The sequence below is a fragment of the Salvelinus alpinus genome, chromosome 1, assembly GCF_045679555.1.
Source record: "Salvelinus alpinus chromosome 1, SLU_Salpinus.1, whole genome shotgun sequence".
Taxonomy (NCBI): domain Eukaryota; kingdom Metazoa; phylum Chordata; class Actinopteri; order Salmoniformes; family Salmonidae; genus Salvelinus; species Salvelinus alpinus.
In genome coordinates, this window is record NC_092086.1 from 116,772,708 (window position 1) to 116,785,722 (window position 13,015).

Below are 13,015 nucleotides of genomic sequence, written 5' to 3' on the forward strand. Positions count from 1 at the left end.
TGCATTTGGAAAGTATTCAGACCCCTTCACTTTTTCCACATTTTGTTACGTTACAGACTTATTCTAAAATGGCTTAAATTATATTTTTTCCTCGATCTACACACAATACCCCATAATGATAAAGCAAAAACTGTTTTTTAAATTTATTTTGCAAATGTAAAAATAATAGAAATACCTTATTTACATAAGTATTCAGACCCTTTGCATCCTCAGGTGCATCCTGTTTCCATTGATCATCCTTGAGATGTTTCTACAACTTGATTGGAGTCCATCTGTGGTAAATTCAATTGATTGGACATGATTTGGAAAGGCACACACCGGTCTATATAAGGTCCCACGGTTGACAGTGCATGTCAGAGCAAAAACCAATCCATGAGGTTGAAGGAATTGTCCGTAGAGCTCCGAGACAGGATTGTGTCGGCACAGTTCTGGGGAAGGGAACCAAAACATTTCTGCAGCATTGAAGGTCCCCAAGAACAGTGGCCTCCATCATTCTTAAATGGAAGAAGTTTGGAACCACCAAAACTCTTCTTAGAGCTGGCTGCCCGGCTAAACTGAGCAATCAGGGGAGAAGGGCCTTGGTCAGGGAGGTGACCAAGAACCTGATGGTCACTCTGACAGAGCTCCAGAGTTCTTCTATGGAGATGGGAGAACCTTCCAGAAGGACAACCATCTCTGCAGCACTCCACCAATCAGGCCTAGATAGTACAGCGGCCAGACGGAAGCCACTCCTCAGTAAAAGGCACATGACAGCCCGCTTAGAGTTTGCCAAAAGGCACCTAAATGACTCTCAGACCATGAGAAACAAGATTCTCTGGTCTGATGAAACAAAGATGGAACTTTTTGGCCTGAATGCCAAGCGTCACGTCTGGAGGAAACCTGGCACCATCCCTATGGTGAAGCATGGTGGTGGCAGCATCATGCTGTGGGGATGTTTTTCAGCAGCTGGGAGACTCGACAGGATTGAGGTAAAAATGAACGGACCAAAGTACAGAGTTCCTTGATGAAAACCTCAGGACCTCAGACTGGGGTGACGTTTCACCTTCTAACAGGACAACGACCCTAAGCACACAGCCAAGACAATGCAGGAGTGGCTTCGGGTCAAGTCACTGAATGTCTTTGAGTGGCCCAGCTACATTCCGGACTTGAACCCGATCAAACATCTCTGGAGAGATCTGAAAAAAACTTTGCAGCGATGCTCCCCATCCAACCTGAAAGCTTTGTCATTATGGGGTATTGTGTGTAGATTGATGAGGGGGCGAAAACAATTTCATCAATTTTAGAATAAGGCTGTAACGTAAAAATATGTGGTCTGAATACTTTCCAAATGCACTGTATATCCAAAAGTGTGGATACCCCTTCAAATGAGTGGATTTGGCTATTTATGACCACACCTGTGTATAAAATCGAGCATACAGCCATGCAATCTCCATGGACAAACATTGGCAGTAGAATGGCCTGACTGAAGAGCTCAGTGACGTTCAACGTGGCACCGTGATAGGATGCTCCTTTCCAACAAGTCAGTTGGTCAAATTTCTGCCACATCTTTATGATAGATATATATATATTGTAGTGAAACAGCAGGGAGCAGGTCTCGAACCCTCGACCTTCTAGCCCGAAGTCCGGCGCGCTATCGACTGCCACAAAAGCATGCTCGTGCGGCAGAGTCGATTTCCGCGCTTATAAACCCAGGGTCGTTATAATATATATTCATAAGCGCAACGTGACTGTAAGACACAGGTCGGAATGTCTGACTGAAACACGGGAGAAATCGACTTTTCTTTTTCTTTTGCGGTGTTTAAATGTGTTTATAAAATGCGGGACATGATTGTTTGGTTGCGGGACAAAGAGCCAAAGTGTGGGACTGTCCTGCACAATCCAGGGAAATGAGGTCACCCTATAGGTTAGATGGCGGTGCAATTACCTCTCCCCCTCCCCTTTTTTTTGTGAACAAATGTGCGTTACACGTTCCATACTGTGAAAGGCAGCAATACGCAACAACGCGTCTAGTCTGCCGGAAAGCAACACGAAGAAGAATTTGTGACGATAGTGAAATGGCTGCGCCCATGGAGAATGGGCATCACTTTGGTCAATGGATAGGCATTTTGTTATTTTTGGGGGGTTTCATACCCTCTGCCACGGCGCTTATCGAGGGACTTTATTGTGGCACCGAGATTTGCTACGATGTACTCGGAGTAGCGAGAGAAGCGGTCAAATCCGACATAGGTCGTGCATACAGACAGCTAGCCAGAAAGTATCACCCTGATAGATTCTCAAGTCTTGCAGGCGAGACACGTGAAAGTGCTCATCAACATTTTTTGCTCATTGTAACTGCATATGAAACTCTGAAGGTAAGTGTCGAAACCCCACAGATGATTCGTACCAAAGACCTACCTCCATGTCTTCAGCTCGTTGGCCAAGCTGGGGGGTGCCGTCGCTTCTTGCCGACGTCAATTTATGTTGTAATGCCAATGTGGCACTTTTCTCTAACATCTGAATCAAAGACCCGCAGTCGTTTTGGCTTATAGCGTACCAATACTGTCAATTACTATTTACTCAATAGATTTGAAGAGACTCACAGTAAAGTGATCAGTGTATAGTCCCTTTTCACGTAACTACCGTAGTAGTATCCTGAGAAAGGTAGAGCAGGTATGTCCATCCTGTTTCTTAAAGTAGGGGTGCTGATCTAGGATCAGGGCCCCCATGGCTATATTCTCTTGTTTGTTGTAATCTAAAAGGCAAAACTGATCCGAAGTAAGCACTCCTACTCTGAGATGCTTGATATATGCATACAGCTGTAAATCATTCTGATAAGGGGCAGGTAGCCTAGTGGTTAGAGTGTAGAGGTGGCAGGTAGCCTAGTGGTTAGAGTGTAGAGGTGGCAGGTAGCCTAGTGGTTAGAGTGGAGAGGTGGCAGGTAGCCTAGTGGTTAGAGTGGAGAGGTGGTAGGTAGTCTAGTGGTTAGAGTGGAGAGGTGGCAGGTAGCCTAGTGGTTAGAGTGGAGAGGTGGCAGGTAGCCTAGTGGTTAGAGTGTGGAGGTGGCAGGTAGCCTAGTGGTTAGAGTGTGGAGGTGGCAGGTAGCCTAGTGGTTAGAGTGTGGAGGTGGCAGGTAGCCTAGTGGTTAGAGTGTGGAGGTGGTAGGTAGTCTAGTGGTTAGAGTGGAGAGGTGGCAGGTAGCCTAGTGGTTAGAGTGGAGAGGTGGCAGGTAGCCTAGTGGTTAGAGTGGAGAGGTGGCAGGTAGCCTAGTGGTTAGAGTGGAGAGGTGGCAGGTAGCCTAGTGGTTATAGTGTGGAGGTGGCAGGTAGCCTAGTGGTTAGAGTGTGGAGGTGGCAGGTAGCCTAGTGGTTAGAGTGTGGAGGTGGCAGGTAGCCTAGTGGTTAGAGTGTGGAGGTGGCAGGTAGCCTAGTGGTTAGAGTGTGGAGGTGGCAGGTAGCCTAGTGGTTAGAGTGTGGAGGTGGCAGGTAGCCTAGTGGTTAGAGTGTGAGAGGTGGCAGGTAGCCTAGTGGTTAGAGTGTGGAGGTGGCAGGTAGCCTAGTGGTTAGAGTGTGGAGGTGGCAGGTAGCCTAGTGGTTAGAGTGTGGAGGTGGCAGGTAGCCTAGTGGTTAGAGTGGAGAGGTGGCAGGTAGCCTAGTGGTTAGAGTGGAGAGGTGGCAGGTAGCCTAGTGGTTAGAGTGGAGAGGTGGCAGGTAGCCTAGTGGTTAGAGTGGAGAGGTGGCAGGTAGCCTAGTGGTTATAGTGTGGAGGTGGCAGGTAGCCTAGTGGTTAGAGTGTAGAGGTGGCAGGTAGCCTAGTGGTTAGAGTGTAGAGGTGGCAGGTAGCCTAGTGGTTAGAGTGTGGAGGTGGCAGGTAGCCTAGTGGTTAGAGTGTGGAGGTGGCAGGTAGCCTAGTGGTTAGAGTGTGGAGGTGGCAGGTAGACTAGTGGTTAGAGTGTGGAGGTGGCAGGTAGCCTAGTGGTTAGAGTGTGGAGGTGGCAGGTAGCCTAGTGGTTAGAGTGTGGAGGTGGCAGGTAGCCTAGTGGTTAGAGTGTGGAGGTGGCAGGTAGACTAGTGGTTAGAGTGTGGAGGTGGCAGGTAGCCTAGTGGTTAGAGTGTGGAGGTGGCAGGTAGCCTAGTGGTTAGAGTGTGGAGGTGGCAGGTAGCCTAGTGGTTAGAGTGTGGAGGTGGCAGGTAGCCTAGTGGTTAGAGTGTGGAGGTGGCAGGTAGCCTAGTGGTTAGAGTGTGGAGGTGGCAGGTAGCCTAGTGGTTAGAGTGTGGAGGTGGCAGGTAGCCTAGTGGTTAGAGTGTGGAGGTGGCAGGTAGCCTAGTGGTTAGAGTGTGGAGGTGGCAGGTAGCCTAGTGGTTAGAGTGTGGAGGTGGCAGGTAGACTAGTGGTTAGAGTGTAGAGGTGGCAGGTAGCCTAGTGGTTAGAGTGTGGAGGTGGCAGGTAGCCTAGTGGTTAGAGTGTGGAGGTGGCAGGTAGCCTAGTGGTTAGAGTGTGGAGGTGGCAGGTAGCCTAGTGGTTAGAGTGTGGAGGTGGCAGGTAGCCTAGTGGTTAGAGTGTGGAGGTGGCAGGTAGCCTAGTGGTTAGAGTGTGGAGGTGGCAGGTAGCCTAGTGGTTAGAGTGTGGAGGTGGCAGGTAGCCTAGTGGTTAGAGTGTGGAGGTGGCAGGTAGCCTAGTGGTTAGAGTGTGGAGGTGGCAGGTAGCCTAGTGGTTAGAGTGTGGAGGTGGCAGGTAGCCTAGTGGTTAGAGTGTGGAGGTGGCAGGTAGACTAGTGGTTAGAGTGTGGAGGTGGCAGGTAGCCTAGTGGTTAGAGTTTGGAGGTGGCAGGTAGCCTAGTGGTTAGAGTGTGGAGATGGCAGGTAGCATAGTGGTTAGAGTGTGGAGGTGGCAGGTAGCCTAGTGGTTAGAGTGTGGAGGTGGCAGGTAGCCTAGTGGTTAGAGTGTGGAGGTGGCAGGTAGCCTAGTGGTTAGAGTTTGGAGGTGGCAGGAAGTCTAGTGGTTATAGTGTAGAGGTGGCAGGTAGCCTAGTGGTTATAGTGTAGAGGTGGCAGGTAGCCTAGTGGTTATAGTGTAGAGGTGGCAGGTAGCCTAGTGGTTAGAGTGTAGAGGTGGCAGGTAGCCTAGTGGTTATAGTGTAGAGGTGGCAGGTAGCCTAGTGGTTATAGTGTAGAGGTGGCAGGTAGTCTAGCGGTTAGAGTGTAGAGGTGGCAGGTAGTCTAGCGGTTAGAGTGGAGGGGCGGCAGGTAGCCTAGTGGTTAGAGTTTGGAGGTGGCAGGTAGTCTAGTGGTTATAGTGTAGAGGTGGCAGGTAGCCTAGTGGTTATAGTGTAGAGGTGGCAGGTAGCCTAGTGGTTATAGTGTAGAGGTGGCAGGTAGTCTAGCGGTTAGAGTGGAGGGGCGGCAGGTAGCCTAGTGGTTAGAGTTTGGAGGTGGCAGGTAGTCTAGTGGTTATAGTGTAGAGGTGGCAGGTAGCCTAGTGGTTAGAGTGTAGAGGTGGCAGGTAGCCTAGTGGTTAGAGTGTAGAGGTGGTAGGTAGTCTAGTGGTTAGAGTGTAGAGGTGGCAGGTAGCCTAGTGGTTAGAGTGTAGAGGTGGCAGGTAGCCTAGTGGTTAGAGTGTAGAGGTGGCAGGTAGCCTAGTGGTTAGAGTGTAGAGGTGGCAGGTAGCCTAGTGGTTAGAGTGTAGAGGTGGCAGGTAGCCTAGTGGTTAGAGTGTAGAGGTGGCAGGTAGCCTAGTGGTTATAGTGTAGAGGTGGCAGGTAGCCTAGTGGTTATAGTGTAGAGGTGGCAGGTAGCCTAGTGGTTATAGTGTAGAGGTGGCAGGTAGTCTAGCGGTTAGAGTGTAGAGGTGGCAGGTAGTCTAGCGGTTAGAGTGGAGGGGCGGCAGGTAGCCTAGTGGTTAGAGTTTGGAGGTGGCAGGTAGTCTAGTGGTTATAGTGTAGAGGTGGCAGGTAGCCTAGTGGTTAGAGTGTAGAGGTGGCAGGTAGCCTAGTGGTTAGAGTGTAGAGGTGGCAGGTAGCCTAGTGGTTAGAGTGTAGAGGTGGCAGGTAGCCTAGTGGTTAGAGTGTAGAGGTGGCAGGTAGCCTAGTGGTTAGAGTGTAGAGGTGGCAGGTAGCCTAGCGGTTAGAGTGTAGAGGTGGCAGGTAGCCTAGCGGTTAGAGTGTAGAGGTGGCAGGTAGTCTAGCGGTTAGAGTGTAGAGGTGGCAGGTAGCCTAGCGGTTATAGTGTAGAGGTGGCAGGTAGCCTAGCGGTTATAGTGTAGAGGTGGCAGGTAGCCTAGTGGTTATAGTGTAGAGGTGGCAGGTAGCCTAGTGGTTATAGTGTAGAGGTGGCAGGTAGCCTAGTGGTTATAGTGTAGAGGTGGCAGGTAGCCTAGTGGTTATAGTGTAGAGGTGGCAGGTAGCCTAGTGGTTATAGTGTAGAGGTGGCAGGTAGCCTAGTGGTTATAGTGTAGAGGTGGCAGGTAGCCTAGTGGTTATAGTGTAGAGGTGGCAGGTAGCCTAGTGGTTATAGTGTAGAGGTGGCAGGTAGCCTAGTGGTTAGAGTGTAGAGGTGGCAGGTAGCCTAGTGGTTAGAGTGTAGAGGCGGCAGGTAGCCTAGTGGTTAGAGTGTAGAGGCGGCAGGTAGCCTAGTGGTTAGAGTGTAGTGGCGGCAGGTAACCTAGTGGTTAGAGTGTAGTGGCGGCAGGTAGGCTAGTGGTTAGAGTGTAGAGGCGACAGGTAGCCTAGTGGTTAGAGTGTAGAGGCGGCAGGTAGCCTAGTGGTTAGAGTGTAGAGGCGACAGGTAGCCTAGTGGTTAGAGTGGAGGGGCGGCAGGTAGCCTAGTGGTTAGAGTGGAGGGGCGGCAGGTAGCCTAGTGGTTAGAGTGTAGAGGTGGCAGGTAGCCTAGTGGTTAGAGCGTAGAGGCGGCAGGTAGCCTAGTGGTTAGAGTGGAGGGCCAGTAACTGAAAGGTGCTGGATCGAATCCCTTAGCTGACAAGGTTTAAATATAACAAACTAAATCTGTCGTTCTACCCCTGAACAAGGCAGTTAATCCACTGTTCCCAGGTATGCTGTCATTGTAAATATGAATTTGTTCTTAACTGACTTGCCTTGTTAAATAAAGGTAAAATATATATATATATTTAAATAATCTTCTTGTAACTTGTCTTGTTACTAGGCCTATTGTCTAGTGGTCGTAATAGTTTTGTTATAGGAAGGTGAAGATAAGACCCATTTCCTCCTGTGTTTCAGGATGAGGACTCCCGTAGAGACTACGACTACATGCTGGACCACCCTGAAGAGTTCTACAGCCACTACTACACCTACTACAGGAGACGCCTGGCACCTAAAGTGGACGTACGGATAGTCATTCTGGTGACCGTGGTTACTATATCAATCTTTCAGGTACAGTCGTATCTTCACATACTCTCTCAAAAGTCTCTTGGCTAAATGCAGTATTTATTTAGAAGGAAACTGTTTCCACACTCAAAACCAAACAGTCTCATGTGGCAACCTATTTCATGTCCAAAGAGCTCTGGTCAAAAGTAGTGCACTATATAGGGAATAGGGTTCTATAGGGCTCTGGTCTAAAGTAGTGCACTATATAGGGAATAGGGTTCTATAGGGCTCTGGTCTAAAGTAGTGCACTATATAGGGATAAGGGCTCTGGTCTAAAGTAGTGCACTATATAGGGAATAGGGTTCTATAGGGCTCTGGTCTAAAGTAGTGCACTATATAGGGATAAGGGCTCTGGTCTAAAGTAGTGCACTATATAGGGAATAGGGTTCTATAGGGCTCTGGTCTAAAGTAGTGCACTATATAGGGAATAGGGCTCTGGTCTAAAGTAGTGCTCTATATAGGGAATAGGGTTCCATAGGGCTCTGGTCTAAAGTAGTGCTCTATATAGGGTTCCATAGGGCTCTGGTCTAAAGTAGTGCACTATATAGGGAATAGGGCTCTGGTCTAAAGTAGTGCACTACATAGGGAATAGGGTGCCATTTGGGAAACATCCTAACAGGTTTCTTCCTTCAGTACTACAGTTGGTGGGCCAGCTACACTGAAGCCATCACCTACCTATCAACGGTCCCCAAGTACCGTATCCAGGCGACAGAGATAGCCAAGCAGCTGGGTCTCCTGAACAAGACAAAAGAGAAGGGCAGGAACCGGCGGTCCAAAGAGGAGATCCGGGAACAGGAAGAAGAAATCATCCGTGACATCATCAAGAACAAGATCGACATCCAGGGAGGCTACCAGAAGCCTAAAATCTTGGACATCCTGCTCTGTAAGATTGTCCTGTTCCCTTACTGCCTGTGTGCCTATGTGGTCTGGTACTGTAAGTGGCTCTACAGGTTCACCGTCTGCAGAGAGGAGTACGGAGACGAGGAGAAGCTGTACATCATCAGGAAGCACATGAAGATGTCTCAGTCTCAGTTTGACAGTCTGGAGGAGGAGCAGAGAGACGCCTTACTGAAGAGGCAGCTCTGGATCAAAGACAACTATGAGGTCTGTAGTAACAAACGTAGTAGTGGTGGGGGGGTGGAGAAGTTGTAGTATTGTAGTAGTAGTAGTAGTGGGGGGGGGTGGAGAAGTTGTAGTATTGTAGTAGTAGTAGTAGTAGTAGTAGTGGGGGGGTGGATAAGTTGTAGTATTGTAGTAGTAGTAGTGGTGGGGGGGTGGAGAAGTTGTTGTATTGTAGTAGTAGTGGTGGGGGGGTGGAGAAGTTGTAGTATTGTAGTAGTAGTGGGGGGGTGGAGAAGTTGTAGTATTGTAGTAGTAGTGGTGGGGGGGTGGAGAAGTTGTAGTATTGTAGTAGTAGTGGTGGGGGGGTGGAGAAGTTGTAGTAGTAGTGGTGGGGGGGTGGAGAAGTTGTAGTATTGTGGTAGTAGTGGTGGGGGGGTGGAGAAGTTGTTGTATTGTGGTAGTAGTGGTGGGGGGGGGTGGAGAAGTTGTTGTATTGTGGTAGTAGTGGTGGGGGGGGGTGGAGAAGTTGTTGTATTGTGGTAGTAGTGGTGGGGGGGGTGGATAAGTTGTTGTATTGTAGTGGTGGGGGGGTGGATAAGTTGTTGTATTGTAGTAGTAGTGGTGGGGGGGTGGAGAAGTTGTTGTATTGTAGTAGTAGTAGTGGTGGGGGGGTGGAGAAGTTGTTGTATTGTTGTAGTAGTAGTAGTAGTAGTGGTGGGGGGGGGGGTGGAGAAGTTGTAGTAGTGGTGGAGGGGTGGAGAAGTTGTTGTATTGTAGTAGTAGTGGTGGGGGGGGTGGAGAAGTTGTTGTATTGTAGTGGTGGGGGGGGGGGGGGGTGGAGAAGTTGTTGTATTGTGGTAGTAGTGGTGGGGGGGTGGAGAAGTTGTTGTATTGTGGTAGCAGTGGTGGGGGGGTGGAGAAGTTGTTGTATTGTGGTAGTAGTGGTGGGGGGGGTGGAGAAGTTGTATTGTAGTAGTAGTAGTGGTAGTAGTGGTGGGGGGGTAGAGAAGTTGTTGTATTGTAGTAGTAGTAGTGGTGGGGGGGGGGGTGGAGAAGTTGTTGTATTGTAGTAGTAGTAGTGGTGGGGGGGGGGTGGAGAAGTTGTTGTATTGTGGTAGTAGTGGTGGGGGGGTGGAGAAGTTGTTGTATTGTGGTAGTAGTGGTGGGGGGGGGGTGGAGAAGTTGTTGTATTGTAGTTGTGGGGGGGATGGTGAAGTTGTTGTATTGTAGTAGTAGTAGTGGTGGGGGGGTGGAGAAGTTGTTGTATTGTAGTAGTAGTAGTGGTGGGGGGTGGAGAAGTTGTTGTATTGTAGTAGTAGTAGTAGTGGTGGGGGGTGGAGAAGTTGTTGTATTGTAGTAGTAGTAGTAGTGGTGGGGGGGTGGAGAAGTTGTTGTATTGTAGTAGTGGTGGGGGGGTGGAGAAGTTGTTGTATTGTAGTAGTAGTAGTGGTGGGGGGGTGGAGAAGTTGTTGTATTGTAGTAGTGGTGGGGGGGTGGAGAAGTTGTATTGTAGTAGTAGTGGTGGTAGTAGTGGTGGGGGGGTGGAGAAGTTGTTGTATTGTAGTAGTGGTGGGGGGGGTGGAGAAGTTGTTGTATTGTAGTAGTAGTGGTGGGGGGGTGGAGAAGTTGTTGTATTGTAGTGGTGGGGGGGAGGTGGAATAAGTTGTTGTAGTATTATAGTAGTAGTAACGTTGTAGCGGTAGTATTATGTAGTAGTTGTATAGTTATAGTTGTAGTAGTTAGTAACAGTAGTAGTATAGTTGTAGTGTAATTGTAATAGTATAATTGTAGCAGTATAGTTGTAGTAGCAGTAGTAATAAGTAACAGTGTGAAGCTTTGCACCATGTATTACGGTGTGGTTACAACGTAAAGATGTTTGGCAAGAGGGGCAGAAACAGACTGACACTAATGGGAAATGGTTACAGATTTAAAACCCCAAATGATTTATGAATGTTTGTATATTTATATTGTTTTCTGTTGTTGTACAGGTGTACAAGGAGGAGCAGGAGGAAGAGATGAAGACGAAGATGGCCCTGGATCCCAGGTGGAAGAGGTACCGACGGTGGATGAAGAATGAAGGACCTGGACGACTCACTTTTATTGACGATTGACAACATGCCTATCAATAATCACACCCGACCTGTGCCTGTTATACAGTCACATTGTGTTTGTATACCTGTGTATTTTGTGAATAAATCTACTGATGATGTTTATACAGACGATTAACAATAATGCCTGTTTGTATGGAATGGTAACATTATTTTCAGAGATATTCTATCGGGGCAGAGATCTTTATATAATGATGAGATGCTCATGTCTCTGCCCTAACAACAGGAGTCGTTGTCCTGGCAGGCAATAATCTTTGGTCTGCTTAAGCCCATAGAAACGCATTGGGCTTATTTTGGACAGAGTTTGGCGAGAGATAACCCTCTTGTTCAACCTCTTCCTCTTGGATCGGGGACATTTTAAAGGTGAACGGTATTATAATAGCTTTTAAGGTATATGGAATCTTTTTGCAGCACTGCTGGTATAAGTGCTGCCTTTCATAAAATGGTCTTACAGCTTTCTGCCTGTATCAGAAAGGTGTATCAGAAACCTCCCTTGAAGGAACTGCTCTTATTACGAAGCCTACTGTACGTTTCAAATGTCATTCGGGACACAACCCAAGGTTTACACAAGGTTGTCTGTTGTAGCTGCTCGTCTGTCATCCCATCAGACCCCAGATTAGCTCTACTTCTGGTCTACGTTGGTCCATGAACCATTGGGGGCTCCCGAGTGGCGCAGCGGTCTAAGGCACTGCATCACAGTGCTAGAGGGCGTCACTACAGACCCTGGTTCAATCCTGGGCTGTATCACAACCGGCCGTGATCGGGAGTCCCATAGGGCGGCGCACTATTGGCCCAGCGTCGTCCTGGTTACGGTTTGGCCGGTGTAAGCCTGTCATTGTAAAATAACAATTTGTTCTTAACTGAGTTACCTAGTTAAATAAAGGAATAGTCTTCATCTGGGTCGGGCAAACCTCCCCGTAATGTATCTGAATGACATGTCTTTGTCTTACCTGGGAAGTTTTGAATCACAATTGAAAATACCGGTACACAAAATTATACAAAGTATTCATATTCCCCCCCAACCCTCCTAAAATATTAAAAATGATATATTTTAACTGTCTGTGGATATTTTTTTCATATACAGTTGAAGTCGGGAAGTTTACATACACCTTAGCCAAATACATTTAAACTCAGTTTTTCACAATTCTTGACATTTAATCCTAGTAAAAATTCCCTGTCTTAGGTCAGTTAGGATCACCACTTTATTTTAAGAATGTGAAATGTCAGAATAATAGTAGAGAGAATGATTTATTTCAGCTTTTATTTATTTCATCACATTCCCAGTGGGTCAGAAGTTTACATACACTCAATTAGTATTTGGTAGCATTGCCTTTAAATGGGTCAAACTTGGGTCAAACGTTTCGGGTAGCCTTCTACAAGCTTCCCACAATAAGTTGGGTGTAACGTTTGTCGTCGGAATGAGACCAAAGCGCAGCGTGGAAAGTGTTCATGATTTAATGTTCACAAAAACACTCAAACAAAATGACAATAGGAGAAAACGAAAGTGCACAGTTCTGTCAGGGAAACAACCTAAACAGAAAACAACACCCCACAAAACGGAAAATGACAACTTATATATGATCCCCAATCAGAGACAACGATAGACAGCTGCCTCTGATTGGGAACCACACTCTGCAAAACAACAAAGAAATAGAAAACATAGATTTTCCCACCCGAGTCACACCCTGACCTAACCAAACATAGAGAATAAATAAGGATCTCTAAGGTCAGGGCGTGACATTGGGTGAATTTTGGCCCATTCCTCCTGACAGAGCTGGTGTAACTGAGTCAGACTTGTAGGCATCCTTGCTCGCACATGCTTTTTCAGTTCTGCCCACAAATGTTCTATAGGATTAAGGTCAGGGCTTTGTGATGGCCACTCCAATACCTTGACTTTGTTGTCCTTAAGCCATTTTGCCACAACTTTGGAAGTATGCTTGGGGTCATTGTCCATTTGGAAGACCCATTTGCGACCAAGCTTTAACTTCCTGACTGATGTCTTGAGATGTTGCTTCAATTTATCCACATCATTTTCCTCCCTCATGATGCCATCTATTTTGTGAAGTGCACCAGTCCCTCCTGCAGCAAAGCACCCCCACAACATGATGCTGCCACCCCCGCGCTTCACGGTTGGGATGGTGTTCTTCGGCTTGCAAGCCTCCCCCTTTTTCCTCCAAACATAACGATGGTCATTATGGCCAAACAGTTCTATTTTTGTTTTATCAGACCAGAGGACATTTCTCCAAAAAGTACAATCTTTGTCCCTATGTGCAGTTGCAAACCGTAGTCTGGCTTTTTTATGGCGGTTTTGGAGCAGAGGCTTCTTCCTTGCTGAGCGGCCTTTCAGGTTATGTCGATATAGGACTTGTTTTACTGTGGATTTAGATACTTTTGTACCTGTTTCCTCCAGCATCTTCACAAGGTCCTTTGCTGTTGTTCTGGTATTGATTTGCACTTTTTGCACCAAAGTACGTTCATCTCCTGAGCAGTA

General features: G+C 47.6%; 1 protein-coding gene across 1 annotated transcript; it reads left to right on the forward strand.

Annotated features, from left to right (window-relative positions):
- The first annotated feature begins 1,928 nt into the window (after nt 1-1,928).
- On the forward strand, nt 1,929-10,645 carry LOC139539548 (dnaJ homolog subfamily C member 25-like). Its single transcript, XM_071342608.1, has 4 exons — nt 1,929-2,351; nt 7,208-7,360; nt 7,988-8,458; nt 10,405-10,645. The coding sequence occupies exons 1-4, from the start codon at nt 2,055-2,057 to the stop codon at nt 10,525-10,527; spliced, it is 1,044 nt and encodes a 347-aa protein (XP_071198709.1). The 5' UTR covers nt 1,929-2,054; the 3' UTR covers nt 10,528-10,645.
- Nucleotides 10,646-13,015: the final 2,370 nt, after the last annotated feature.